This window comes from Periplaneta americana, chromosome 9 (genome assembly GCF_040183065.1).
Source record: "Periplaneta americana isolate PAMFEO1 chromosome 9, P.americana_PAMFEO1_priV1, whole genome shotgun sequence".
NCBI classification, from domain to species: domain Eukaryota; kingdom Metazoa; phylum Arthropoda; class Insecta; order Blattodea; family Blattidae; genus Periplaneta; species Periplaneta americana.
The window spans coordinates 85,465,354-85,480,507 of NC_091125.1; the positions used below are offsets into that span (position 1 = coordinate 85,465,354).

General features: G+C 33.6%; 1 protein-coding gene and 1 non-coding gene across 4 annotated transcripts in view; one reads left to right on the forward strand and one right to left on the reverse strand.

Moving 5' to 3' along the window:
- Window positions 1-15,154, forward strand: part of LOC138706172 (diphthine methyltransferase) — a 42,159-nt gene that overhangs the window by 20,273 nt on the left and 6,732 nt on the right. For all 3 annotated transcript variants that reach the window (XM_069835180.1, XM_069835179.1, XM_069835181.1), the window contains exon 2: window positions 13,526-14,228. In XM_069835180.1, the coding sequence (XP_069691281.1) occupies window positions 13,553-14,228 (676 nt within the window). In that variant the 5' untranslated portion in view covers window positions 13,526-13,552. The remainder of the gene's footprint in view (window positions 1-13,525; window positions 14,229-15,154) is intronic.
- On the reverse strand, window positions 12,452-12,524 carry TRNAY-GUA (transfer RNA tyrosine (anticodon GUA)). Its single transcript has one exon. It is a non-coding gene; the product is annotated as a tRNA-Tyr (tRNA).

A 15,154-nucleotide genomic window follows, 5' to 3' on the forward strand; every position in this document is an offset into this window, starting at 1 on the left:
TTGTTTCAATTGTAAATACTGTTTTACTGTAGTTTCTGTCTCTGTGAGCTGCCAGTGTGTAGGAAGACTTACTGACAAGTTGAGCCACTTAATGCAGGAATAGTGGTGGCTGAATAATGCATATAATATTAATGTCAACAGTCTATTGGACTTCTAGCAATACCTTATTTGTCCCGTAGCTATGAAAATAACATATGTATGTAGTATTCTGTGCATTTGAGTCTATTGTGTGTGTAATGGCTTGAGGTCTCGTTGCACATTATAAGAACATGTTCCAATAAAACAACAGTGGTTCGAATACAATTGCATTTAAGAGAAACTGAAAAGAGCAGGTTTACTAAATTTATGTAAGCATCAAGTACTAAAATGATTACGAATTTATCTTTGTTAGCCATTACCACAAAACAAAATGCTGCTTTTTTTAAATAAACATGAGCTTTAAACGGATCAAATATCAGTGAAAGTGGGGCTTTGTAGTCGAAGTGAAGTGCCAGAACCAATTTCGATTATTCCATAGTCCTGTCATGATGTGGGTTTCAAATATGTATACATTGTATATTATTTACTTAACGAAAATTATCAGGGAGTTATATGTATGAATCATTTAAATTATCAATCTATACCACATTAAAAGTCTGTGATACCGCTGTAAATTTTAATACTATTGTAATATATTTTTACAGTAAGATTTTCGAATACTATAAGTCCTTCTTACGAAAGTATCTTCTTTAAGTTTGCATCTTCGTCATTGTAAGGTTCATATATATAGTTTCATTTTTCTTGCCCAGTAGTCACATATTCTATAAGCAATGAAATTTACTCTGTAGTTTGGAAACCACTGCCTTATGGCCGAATTCCTGTATGTGCTCATTACAATGGGCAATGGGAGAGTAACTTCTTATCATAGACCTCTAGATGCATAACACATGTAGATCCCATTTTGTTGTGCTCTACTGGTCGTGTAATTTTAGTACATGAAAATAGTAAGTAATTTGCTATGTAGTAACGTTCTTCAGGAACATTGATTTTAGCAAGGTCTCCTTATCTGGCTTCATAACCATTGAAAGCAGTAGATTTAACATAACTATTGAAATGTTGACATGTGCTGAACTTCGTGGATTAGATTGAACACATAGTGAAGTATTCATTGTTGTACTTCAACCTGTTTTTAGGCAACTTAATATCTGAAATGAAAAATCTAAGAAAATATGAGCTCTGAAGAATTTTTTACAATGTTTGGTTTCTAATGCTGTTGTCTTATTTTTGGTATTTTGGTTCCTAAGTGCATACATATTGTGTTCTAAAAAAATTATAATTATGGAAAAAAAAAATACATATTTTCAGCATGCCTGTTACCAAAAAGGTCCTTTTGGTATGCTGTACATTTGTTCATTTTATTTTTCTTTTCTCTTTCTCCTTGAGGGCGACCAATTTTATCTTTCTATTTGTCAATATTGGGCGAATTATGTTCATGTTCAGTAGTTAAAAGTCATACCATCTGATAAAACTTTATTTTCTTACTCATTCATTATGCAGAAAAATAGCATAACAATTATTAGATAATAGTTAATTCTACTTTTAAAATTAGTAATTAGAAGCTGTAGTTTACTTTCACTTTCAAATATTTTTCCTCAGATATAAATGATTTAAAAGTATTGTCATTAATAGTTATGTTTGAATGTGCTGAAATAATGTTGTGCTTTAATCGACTTCCACACTAGAAAGCAGGTTCCAGATCCATGCAATACCAAGTAGACTTTTGATGGACAAAGACGGTATTAAGGCAAGTCTTTTGGAATTCTTTGTTTCCTTCGTTATCATTCTATAATTTCTCTATCATCCATAAATTTAAAACTGCTGCTGTAATGTGCCTTTGAATCTGATGGTAATTGATTTATACAACAGTTACTCGTTCCTTAGAGCTAGTCAAGGGCAAAAAAAATCAGAATTACGTATATAGATAAGTTTTTGTTATAGTGCCTTTCAAAATTAATTTAAAGGAGAGTGGAATCAGAAGAGGAAAAGTAGTTTGTTGATACTTGGAGAGCTAAAGAAATGAAAAAATGACACAAACTCTCACACTCTTCCATGAAAAAAAGTTACATGTCATTCTGGAGGAGTTACTGTTGAATTTCTCTGTTACATGGTAGTGAATTATACAAGAATTTTCATACAGAAATTACAAAAATATTGTAAGAGACAAAGTTGAAGGTTGTGTAAAACTCGTAGACGTGATATATAGATATTTTTCTGTTGTTTGTTTTATTTCTTGTGCAAAAAGGAGAGATGACGAATGTCAACACAATTTAATAAAACCCATACGGAATTGTAAGATTTGAAGACTATATTATTCTGATACATCCAGGTTGTACATATAGACAGTTACTCATTTAAAAAAAGAAGGACTTAAAATCAGTGCAATTGCTGTGTTTCTTGACTATATATAGTTGCAGTGTGTACTATAAACCAACAGAGCGGTTAACATCACAGATTAGTAGATATGCACATTATTAAATCACATCAGTATGTCAGGATAACAGTAATAACGAGAGGTATGAAGATTTGACATAAGGATTTAAAAGTGTTTGTTTTGTGCTTCTAATGTTTTACTATGTATATGGACGAGGTATATAAATTGAAAATGTGAATCAGTTAAATCAGAGTTCAATCAAGAAGAGCCAGTGACTTATTTGCCAAGTTTTTGGAATTAGAAACCAATTATCAAATGTCTCTCAGTTACTAGTTTATTTAGTTTGTTCAGTGCTCAAGTTTTAGGACGATAATTGTGTTGAATCTACTGTTTTCAAATGTTGGAAAGTCTTGTTTTAGAATATAGTATTTTATACATAGTAGACCATAATTAGTTATATGGTCATTCATGTAGCTAATGTTCCTAAACTAATATTTTGTGAAAGACAATTTTTTTACAAATATTCATGCTGATTAGCATGGAGATTGGATACATAAAGGAGATTTGTTATTTTTTGAAGTTCCATTTGACAGTTCATCTCCCTTTAATAAGCAGGATAAAATCTCAGGTGGCCATGATGTTGTTGTGTGCTATACAATCATCATAATTATCCTCATATATACAATAAGACAGTTTAATTTTGTAACTGGTTAACCATGTATAACTCTTGATGAGACATCAGAACAAGCAGCCTCAGACTGTAGTAGGAAAATGCAGTATACGTCTTAATATAAGTGTTGAGATTTTCCATTTGAGGTTGTAACAGACATTTGAAGACAAACTGTAACATAGTTTCGTAAGTTCATATCCGAAATGGAGGTGGCCATAGGGAAAAATTTTATGTACACCAATCTTAAGTTTAGACTATTACTGGAAATAGTTTTGTAACTATGGGAAAGGAATATTTAAGAAAACCTCTGTGGTCACTCCTGGACTCCATTAAGCAGTTGATAGTACAAATATGTATAGTGATAACATATTTCATGCAAAGAAATAGTTTTGGGTATATTATTGCATCTTGAGTTCCGAAAGATCATATAATCTTGTCACAGCTGTAGGAAGTTCATAAGTTATTTTTAAAAAGTGAGTAGCCCATCTAAAATATCATCTATAACTGCCGTTTCTTAAATGGAAGAAAACATATTAAATTATAAAATATATAAACAATGTCATCGTCATTTTGCATTTATTTTAGACTTTTGAAAGTGCAGCAATTATGCCAAAGCATCTCTTTTTCAGTAACATTTACAAATAGTACAGTAATGTAATAAGTAATTGTAGATGTATTGGATTGCTGTAAAGAAATCTGGATAGATCCATGTTATCTCTTTTCTCCCCAAATTTGTTTTTGCCAAATATTTGTTCCATCAGTTATTATTAAATTGAAATATGTTAATATATTACATTGGCATTCTTTTCATTATACCTTCTTGTAAAATACTTTCATGACTCAACAAGTTTGCAAGAATCATACAATTTGAAGCATTCTGTAAATTTTAAATCTGTAACAGAATAATTTTCGTTCAGAGTATAACAGTTTTAAATGTTCAGGATTTTATAAAATGTAACACTTGTTCAGTTCAGTGTTTGTCCAGTGTAATGATAAATTGAAATACACTCTGCATCTCGCAAATACCTTATATATATAACATAAAGGAACATAGGGAGCGAAAGAGAAATAAAAATGAAACAATATCAGAATTAAAATAAATTGCAGATAATCATGAACAAAGCATTATTTTCACTACAGTACATTATTATTAATATTGTAAATTTGGTAGTACTGACTGTGCAGATTTTCTGTCATGATTTTGTTACAACAAGCTATAATCTTTATGTGGATGCTCACTGAACTGCAGAATATTTTAATTATCCAAATTAATTGAAATTTTAATATTTATAGTATATTTTTATGCTACTGACTTTGGTAATTTGTGAACATTCCTGCTGTTATCCATGTATACTATTTTATGGCAATAGGGTTACTGTACCATATATATATATTATAGTCATAGTTTTTGTAGCACTTAATATTTGAAAGTTGATTCCAATTCTTTGTTGGGTCTTTAGAAACCAGTAATCAACGAGTGTTGGGACATACGTATATGAGGCCATGTGTTTATGCAGGGGTTACCAAGATGGCTTGTGTAGAATGACAGTACCGTTAAAAAATCTAACATGTTTCATATAGAGTGTTTCTGGTGATAAATTAATACATGTGGAGACAATTGTGAAGTATTGCACACCAAATATTGCACTAGACTGAAGAGAAACTTGCTCAAGCACTAACCCTTCCACTCCTCAGACAACGTTTCTACAACTGTTGATTCTATTTGTGTATTTTTCACAACATAATGTGATGTATAATTTTGATTAGAAATAGAAAGTCTAGATTGTCTTACACACTTAGATTAATCATAACTTAGATCTTAGTAAATATACATAGTTTATCGTAATTTCATGATTCTCTGTAGCTTATTTCATTATTAATAACAAGATTGAGGGTTTGATACTTAATATATTTGTTAATACATTTGTTTCTATCACTGAAGTACAACATTTTTAATCCCAGAATTGAATGAAAATGCAACTGTCTCAAAAATCTTACTAAGTTAATAAGTAGCAGTAATAATTTAATACGAAGAAGACAATATACTGTCTGTTTTATAAATTTTTAATTAAATCTTTAATATAAAAATGGTGATATTTTTCAGAATTAAGGTACTAGTTAGAAAATTGGAGAACTGCTATTGGTTATTACAACAGACCTGTGAACAATAGATATGTTTCTACAAAGAATTGTATACATATGATTAATGAGAAACTGCAGACTTTACTGAAGGATATAAAATAGCTCAACATATATCAACAATATTATATTTTTGGAAGCAATAAGAGGAATCAGAACATTCAGCAGCTTTCCAGTGAAGTATCTGTATTTCCTTGTTAAAGTTGTAGGAAGAATGTAGTGACTTCTGAATATTTCAAGATTTAGCTTATTATACTAAAGGTTTGCAGTGCTTATGAAGATGACAATTGCATAAGAGCCTGTGAGGGTGGGAAAGAGGAAAAGGTAGAAGGGGAAAAAGAACAAAGATCCTTTTTTTCAATACACTTATATATGTGGTAATGCTTTAAACAATTTTAAGTACCGGTAGTAAGGCATATGACTTGGTTAAGAGAGAAGTTTTATATAATATTCTTATTAAATTTTGTGTTCCCAAGAAGCTAGTTCGATTAATTAAATGTGTCTCAGTGATACATACAGCAGAATACGTATTGGACAGTTTCTGTCTGATGCTTTTCCAATTCACTGCGGTCTAAAGCAAGGAGATGCACTATCACCTTTACTTTTTAACTTTGCTCTAGAATATTCCATTAGGAAAGTTCAGGAAAACAGAGAGGGTTTCGAATTGAACGGGTTACATCAGTTGCTTGTTTATGTATATAACATGACTATGATAGTACAAAATCTACATTCGATTAGGGAAAACATCAGTGATTTTACTTGAAGCAAGTAAGGAGATAGGTTTGGAAGTAAATCCCGAAAAGACAAAGTATATGATTGTCTCTCGTGACCAGAACATAATACGAAACGGAAATATAAAAATTGGAAATTTATCCTTCGAAGATGTGGAAAAATTAAAATATCTTGGAGTAATAGTAACAAATATAAATGATACTCGGGAGGAAATTAAACGCAGAATAAATATGGGAAATTCCTGTTATTATTCTGTTGAGAAGCTTTGTCATGTAGTCTGCTTTCAAAAAAACTAAAAGTTAGAATTTATAAAAGAGTTACATTTCCAGTTCTGTATGGTTGTGAAACTTGGACTCTCACTTTGAGAGAGGAACAGAGGTTAAGACTATTCGAGAATAAGGTTCTTAGGAAAATATTTGGGGCTAAGAAGGATGAAGTTGCAGCATAATGGAGAAAGTTCCACAATGCAGAACTGCATGCATTGTATTCTTCATCTAACATAATTAGGAACATTAAATTCAGACATTTGAGATGGGCAGGGCATGTAGCACATATGGATGTATCCAGAAATGCATATAGAGTGTTATATAGTTATAGGACCTTTGAGGAGGCGGAGACGTTGTTGGGAGGATAATATTAAAATGAATTTAAAAGAGGTGGGATATGATTGTAGGGATTGGATTAATGTTGCTCAGGATACAGACCATGGCGGGCTTATGTGAGGGCAGCAGTGTAACTCCGGGTTCCCTAAAAGCCATTTGTAAGTAACTACCTATAAACAATACAGTTAAATCAACGGTTCCTCTTTTCCCTACGTGCCTTTTATAAAATTTTCTAGAATTAGCATATTTCTAATTCCCCTTGAGTCTCATCAGTCTCATTTCATGTCGCAAATTAGATTTGGTGCTTTCTTGAAAGATTTTGTGTATTCACAAATGCTGTTGAGAAGAAAGTAAATACCGCCGATACAATTGTTGCCATAATTAATTGAGGACAATAATGTAAAAATGTCGAAGTATTGGGATATTTTCGATATTACTAATAATACTGATTACACTGAGTACTACTGGCATTAATATATTTAATATTTTACTGTGATTTCACCTGTTACCCTCGGTTATCTAGTGGATATCATGAATTCTTCCAGATTCAAGTATCCTGGATTCATATCTGGTCAAGAGTAGTGGATTTTTCAGATAAAAATGGAAAGTACCACATTGTTCAAAAGAGAAGTGAAATGCAGAATCTGTGTAACACTAAGCTCAGTTCATATAAAAGATTTACAACATTCAGCCAACTAATATCCTAAACAAAATTGCAGGTGCAAATGGCTGTTCTGGCTAAGTTCCAGTAGTGCTGTGTGATATCTTTGACAAGTAAAAAAAATGTGAAAATTTCTCTGCTGGTCATCATCATTGCTTATCATTCTATCACCAAGGACAATGAAATTCACTTTACAAATGCCCCTACCTCATAAATGTAATTCATTTCCACCAGACTAGCAGAATTGTAGAAAGATCTTAGTTGACTTTTTATATAAACATTGGAATTAGCCAACCACTGCCATTCCATCTATATAAAAAAGTCGTGATTTTGATTCGAAAATTTAAATAAAATGTACCTAGTACAGTAGTCGCCAGACATTATAATATATATTAAAGGGTTATTGGTAAGAAACAGTTCTTGTGTAAAAATGAAATATGTAACAAAATTTCACTGTCTTCATTAACAATCTCTGATATTTTGGAATGTACAGGTGTTTGTGGCTGTCATTTTATATTATTTAAGTTTGGTGTGCAATTCTTCACACGAATTCCACATATGTAAATGATCCCTTGGTTTACACATTTATGATTAATTTTGAAAACATGTGCTCAGGTATTTAACATAAATTAATTTAATGATTACATCATATCAAAGGTTGTGTCACTAATAGTTGTAACTTAAAACCATTATAAACTTTTTTTTTTTTTAAGTAATGTTACAAAGATGTGATTGTAACAAGTGTGAATATTTATCTGCAAAACTTGATATTTCAGCATTGTCTTTTGCTTGGAAACTCAGCAGAGATTTTTTTTTTCTGAAGCTAAAATAGATATAAGATTTTGTTGTGTGTTTTTTAATACCGTGTTGACTGATGCAATTTATAATGTAAAAATGGTGGACATTTGTATTATACCCACAAGATATCGTAGAAAGGAAAATAATGCAGCTTGAGATTTACAGTATCCAAACTTGTTAATTGAATGAAATATTTGTAAGGTATTCTCATAATAAACTCTACAAGTCATACACCCATAATTAAGTTTTATTTGTTTCTAAGCAAACATACATTCCATTTCTACACACAATAGCTATTCATATTGAAGTTGAAATATTTGATTTTCAGGTATTAGGACAGAAAGATTTTGTTATGTTTTCTAGCCAAAATTCATGTTAATATTTAAAAGTAAGCGACAAATACTTTCTGAACCCCTTCTCACTACAAAACTATCAAAACTATCCTATTTTAACATCAGTAGTCAGAAGTTTATTATCGATTCTCAAATTTTGTGCGTGTGTGCTTTTTTTTTTTTTTTTTTTTTTTTTTTCTCTAGACATGACAATTTGGCAATGACAGAAATAAAGGTGACAATTGAGGTATTGTGACCCATAACTAGCTAGAAGTTTGCAATATATGCTTTCCTCTGTAGTTCGGAAATTGCCTGGGTTATGAATAATGTCTTTCCACTTAGTAGAGGTTTCATTCTCTTGCAGTGTTTTTGAAAAATATTAAAATTTATATTTCTCATTATAATCAGTCTTATTTATAGGAGAGCCTGTAAGTTTTCTTGTTTCATTTTGGCACCTTTCTTTGACAACATATCAGCGTTCCTATTGCTTCTGTCCCACAGTGGGCTGCAGTAGTAGTAATATTACATTTTTACCTATCCTTTTAATCCTGTCATATTTTGTATTTCAATTTTTTTATCCTGGATATATTTGCATTGTGTGAATTGCAGCCTGTGAATGAAGAAGTATAAAATTATTGTTAATTTATGTAGTTAGGGAAATTAAGTTTTGGGGAGGTGTTTAAATGGCGACCATCTCTCAACAAAAAAACTTTTTTTTTTATTATTGTTAGACAATGGAAGAAGACGAATTAAAATGTAGCATTTATATTTGGAAGAATGGAGTTCCTCAAGATCAACTACAATATTCTTTTGCGTAGTTTTTTATCAGTCTGTGTAGGAAAATGTCGGTTCAGGACAGAATAGATACGACTAGAACAATTTGGCTCAAATAGGTCCATAATATTCTGCCCTCGTGGAATCCATAGGTAGTTCCAAAACACTGAAGATATTAAGTTCTAGGACACGATGGAATACTAGTGGTGGGTGTGATTTGAAGATCTGAGATAGGTTTATCACTGATTTCGACTATCACTACAGTTCCAAATCACAATTCCGAGAAATCGTCATCACTGACTGACGACTGCAAGTCAGAAGATTAACATGTACTGTCACGTGGAACAGCTTTAGCTCTTTCAGTATAACTTTGGCCCAAACAAAATATAATCTTTGAATTTTTATATCTGTCACCCGACTTCAGATACTGAATTAGTTGTTTAATTGGCCTATAAATGATAGTGGTATGCACATATGCAGAGTATTTTAAGTTTATCAGATTTACCAGAAGAGCTCAGCACACTCATTAGTACATCAGTTGTTAGATCATATCAATTTACTCTTTGCAAACTTCTTTTGTGTCCAAACCACCAATTAGTGATAAAAGTCAGATGCCAAGAACACATGTTAAGATATTAGGGACCAGCACATACGCAAATTACACAAAGGAGGATCTTGAACAATGCCTACAGGACATGAAGACAGGACTAGAACACAGAGTGTGGTTTCACAACATTACGGAATTACCACAAATACGATTAAGCTAATATTGAAAGCCAAACATCAAAAGAGTCCTAGTGTCCAACAATATTCACCCCAGAAGAAGAAAAAGTGATTGCTGCACATCTGCTGAAAATGGCAGAGATCAGTATACACATTGACAACACTGAAGATTTTCAACTTGACGTCAGTTCAGAGGAATTGACTGGGACTGATGTAAGAGAAGTATTTCTCTCACAATGTAAAAGAGACACTGCAAGAAAAGGATTTTGTCATTGTATGACTTGAGGCTTTCCCGGCATTTGATGTAGAATAACTCTTCTCGGGTTCTCAGCCAGGTGAGTTGGAGATTAGCTTCCAAGCTTTCGACGTCTAGCTCTGCCATCTTCTTCAGGGAATGAAGTGATGTGGAACCATGTTTAGCCGATATATATGCCAAAGTAGGGCTTCCCGCTGCGGGCTAATCAGGAGCTAGTTCCTAGTCCCGACCACCAGGTGTCAAATTAGCTCCATTAAAAATACGTCACTTTAAACTACACTGTATGATAAAAGTGGGCTAATGTTGCCCCACTTGACGGTAATTAATTTTCGTCTCACTCAAAAGGTTAACATCAGCAACTCTTTGATACTGAAACTATGCACTTACTATATTCTTCCATGAATGAGCCACCTAATCATTCGTAAACATCCTTGGGCGAATATAAGCACCACACATCGTGATAACACAGCTCAGGGCGTGTTTTGTTTTTAGTATACTTGCTGCATTAATCACTATTGGTGATAAAAGATATGGCACCAGTATATCATTCAATTTGCAGAAGAGCAGTAAACATAAACATCTGTCGGCTGGTGATGAGAAACATCACATTGCCAAGAGTCACTGAACACAAAAAATCACACTGTGACAAAATCGCTATTATTAATTGTCACATCGATTTTTCCGGAGCTGTGATAGCAAAACGGTGTCAAACCCCATTTCTGTGGTATACCCAAAAATCTAGTTCTGACAGTGACAGTTTCTGGTTTGGTTGTAAGTGGGTGCAGCCACCACTTTTATTACATTTTTCATTCAATCAATATCAAAGTGTACCTTCTTCCATTAGCATTTCAATTGAGGCGGTCAGGAGCAAAGGAGTGTAAATGCACTTAAATTACTTTCGAGAAAATGTGATTAAAAGTTAATAAAGCTTTCGTAAATTCTGTGAAGTTTTAATTTTAAATGTTAATGTGTGATGTGGTTAAAAGATATATTTCTTTACTACTGAAATTTTAAATGCTTTAGTTTACCCTGGATGCACTTAAATCATTCTTTTAGAAATGTCACATCCGTTTGCTTCTGACCACCTCAATTAATTCTTTCTGATCAGAAATTCGCTTAACAGAGACACAACATTAGTTTCTAATTCAGTACAATTTGAAAATTATAATTAGTCTCACTCGTTTTTTTAGTGGGTTATTTTACGACGCTGTATCAACATCTGAGGTTATTTAGTGTCTGAATGAAATGAAGGTGATAATGCCAGTGAAATGAGTCCAGAGTTCAGCACTGATAGCTACTCAGCATTTGCTCATATTGGCTTGAGGGAAAACCTCGGAAAAAACCTCAAGCAGGTAACTTGCCCCGACTGGGATTCGAACCCGGGCATCTGGTTTTGCGATCAGACACGCTGTCACTTGGTTTTAGTGCAAGCAGTTTCACAAACGGAGCTGTTAAGCTATTTATTGTCAATGGTGGTGGCATTTGGTGTGCAACCTAATAACAGCTGTGCAGTGGGCACATAGGACTGACATCCCTACTGCCATTTACGCTGATGTTCTATACAGGTGGGATCCTTATTTTATCACCTCCACCTGCCACTCTGTGGGACTTAGTGGCCTCTAATAGGGATGACTTTACTCACCATTACGTCAGACAATCGGTTCACTCTCTGTTCTTAAAGATTATGAGAAACTGCATGAAGTTAATTTTGCTGTATTGTAAAAATAACTTCAATATTTTTCTTTAAATTCTCCAGATTACGTGGATTGTTCGTGTACATTTTCTGTTTAAGGATAGTCCACAAATAGAAGTCATAGAGAATGCCATGTATTTGCCTTTTTTTGCTAAATTAAAATTTTTTAATGTGGTAATGGCACATGTATCCTGGGTTAATTACAACGAAATTTCCTCTTGCTGGATTTCTAACATTGTTTTTTTTTCTGTCACATAACTGTCGTAAATTAATATTCTTTATTCTTAATTGTCTCGAATTCTCGCCATATTACACAATAACAGTGTCAAACTAGCGTGATACAACTCAACTGTATATGAAATCAGTTATGATCCACAGGGACCGACTTGAGTATGTCAGGAACATAGTTACACCTGTTTTGGCTGTTTTTGGTGAATCTAACCTGCGGACATTCATTATTTGGAGATATGTGAATGTATGTGCAGTCTTAGAAAAACTTTTGTCGCACAGATACTATATAAGTCCCAGAAAGAAGGCAGTGCGCATGATCAGACATACAACGAAAGAAAACTAATTTTATTACTTCAGATATTATGGATTTATTAATTTGTCCTACAGAATAATCTCTGTAATGTTGACAATATTTGAGGAGAAAAATTCGCTCCGGCGCCGGGGATCGAACCCGGGTCCTTGGTTCTACATACCAAGCGCTCTGACCACTGAGCTACGCCGAATTCAATCCACAGCACCGGATCGAATCTTTCTCCTTCAGTGTTTCCCTTTGTGGCCTGACTCCAAGTTAGGCATGTATGTTGACGTATATGTCTAGTGTCAACTGCCATTATGCTAGGAGCGCACTCATTTGAGTGACTTATTTGGCCGGGATTCTGCAGTTATGATGCACTGCTAGCTATGAGAATATTATAGATTTATTAATTTGTCCTACAGAATAATCTCTATAATATTGACAATTAATATTTGAGGAGAAAAATTCTCTCTGGCTCAGTGGTCAGAGCACTTGGTATGTAGAACCAAGGACCCAGGTTCGATCCCCGGCGCCGGAGCGAATTTTTCTCCTCAAATATTAATTATTACTTCAGGCTGTTCTTTTCTTTTGAACCAGGTCACTCGTCATCTGATCATGCGCACTGGCTTCTTTCTGAGTCTTATAAAGTATGTGTGACAAAACTTTTTTCTAAGGCTGTACGTGTACACCTATATATAGAATGTTACAGAAGTCCTTTATGGTAGCTTAATTGCGTGTCCAGCCATAAATTCAGTTGATTTGGGCACGATTTTCAGCAAGAAATGGAGCTTTATCTGCCTTTCATAAGGATTAGGTGTATTTTGCATCTTATGTATATTCTTGTCTTAAATCATGACTTTGTGCCTGATGTATCACTTTACCAAGAAGTACCAATAGACTGACCTACTTGTGAAAATCTAGAGTCTGTCCAAATGAGTGTTGCTTATAAATATAATAATAATATAAAATTAATTACTTTCATAACAAAAATATAAGAAAGGATGTTAACTTATTTTACTATATTACTGATTAATTTTAATATGATAATGGAGATAGCTTTAGAGACCCCTACAAGAATCATGGTCTGTGGACTTATTAATTACGCTACTGTTCCTGTGCTGTATTTGGCAAGTAAATCAACGCTTTTGTTTCATATGATACCACAATGGTAAAGAATTAAAAGAAATGTTTCTTTTTTCTTTTTTCCAGATATTCAAAGTGACAACTACAAGCAACATGGAAACTCTTCACATTTGGGATACAGAGTACAGTGCCGATTCTGTGGAATGGTGCCCTGTTACACAGTATCAGAACATATTTGTATGTGGAACCTACCAACTTGCAGAAAACAAATTGTCGGAGATTGAGAACGACGAATCTAACATTTCTGCTAACCACGAAACATCAGGAGATACTGCAACATCAAAATCTCATAATAGACTTGGCCGTTTATATCTGTTTGCTATTGACTCTTCAAAGGGCCTCAATTTATTACAATCATTGGAAATGCCAGCCATATTGGATACAAAATGGTGCCATTGTGAAATAAATGGAAAGATTTTATTAGCTGTGGCTAATGCTGTAGGAGATGTTGAACTTTATGAACTATGTACAGGGAGAGACAACGCTAGTGAGTGGCATTCTTGCAAGCTCGACTTGCTCTGCAAACACAGTATCATACAGGACGTAAGTAGTGAGACTCTCGCACTCTCATTAGATTGGTCCACAGCTCGAAATAAAATAGGAGATGCTGGAAGAGATCCAGCCATAACTGTTAGTGATTCTACGGGCCATATCTCTGTCTTGAAGTTAACTGATTTCTCACTGGAGAAGACACAGTACTGGAAAGCACATGAATTCGAAGCATGGATAACTGCATTTGATTATTGGAATCCTTCATTAGTTTATACAGGTATGGAGATTGATTTTTAAAATGGAAATGTATTTGAAGTAGTAATTAATTATATATTAGTCATAAAGCAAAAATAAAGTGCAAAATTGAATATCATTACAGCCCTCCTCTTCTCATTAACAGTTTATCTACAGAAACAAAAAATGCCACACAGCTTCTCATATATGTAAGGAATATTAGCTGTAATCGTGGTTCACGAGTTTGCAGAGGAAACATGCAATCTTAACTGTCTTGCCAGCAGTGGCGGCTCGCAACCTCAAAAGTTGGTGAAGCTCTTTTATTAAGGGACACGATGTACGACTTACCTATTTTTTGTAGATTAAGTTGATTCGTCTGTCTCTACGGAAGGAGAATTGTCACTGATATCATCATGAAATGGCTACTTCTCAATCAGATCATGTAACAAGTCCTTGTGAATGGAGATGCACGCCAATGATGTTAATCTCCCTTGTGCCATTGAATTGTGAAGATTTGTCTTTATGCAGTTGAATGCACAAAAAAACACAAACTTTGCTCCACTGCAACGCTTGTTGACTGTAATGTCACAATAAGGGAAAAGATCCTATAGGTTTCTTCAGTACGCCTTTGTTTTCTCTTACAAGTTTTAGTGCTTGTATCAGGGGAAATGTTCTGGTACTCATGATCTGCATGGAGATGCTCTAGTTCTGTTTTCAAACGACTTACTTTCAACAAATTTTGGAAAGTCTTTTGTAGAGCGGCAAGAGCATTAGAAGGAAAAATATTAGAATACTGAAGAAATTTTATTAAAGTATTGGCAAAAGAGCAAAACTGAAGCTGTTCAGTATCTTGATATCTAGTGTTAACTTGCATAAATATGACGACAAGTAACTTGTTTAAAAAACAATTGTTTGTACTTCTGAAAAAGTTCAACTTCTGACAGCTTAACATATTTCCGCCCTGAAAAT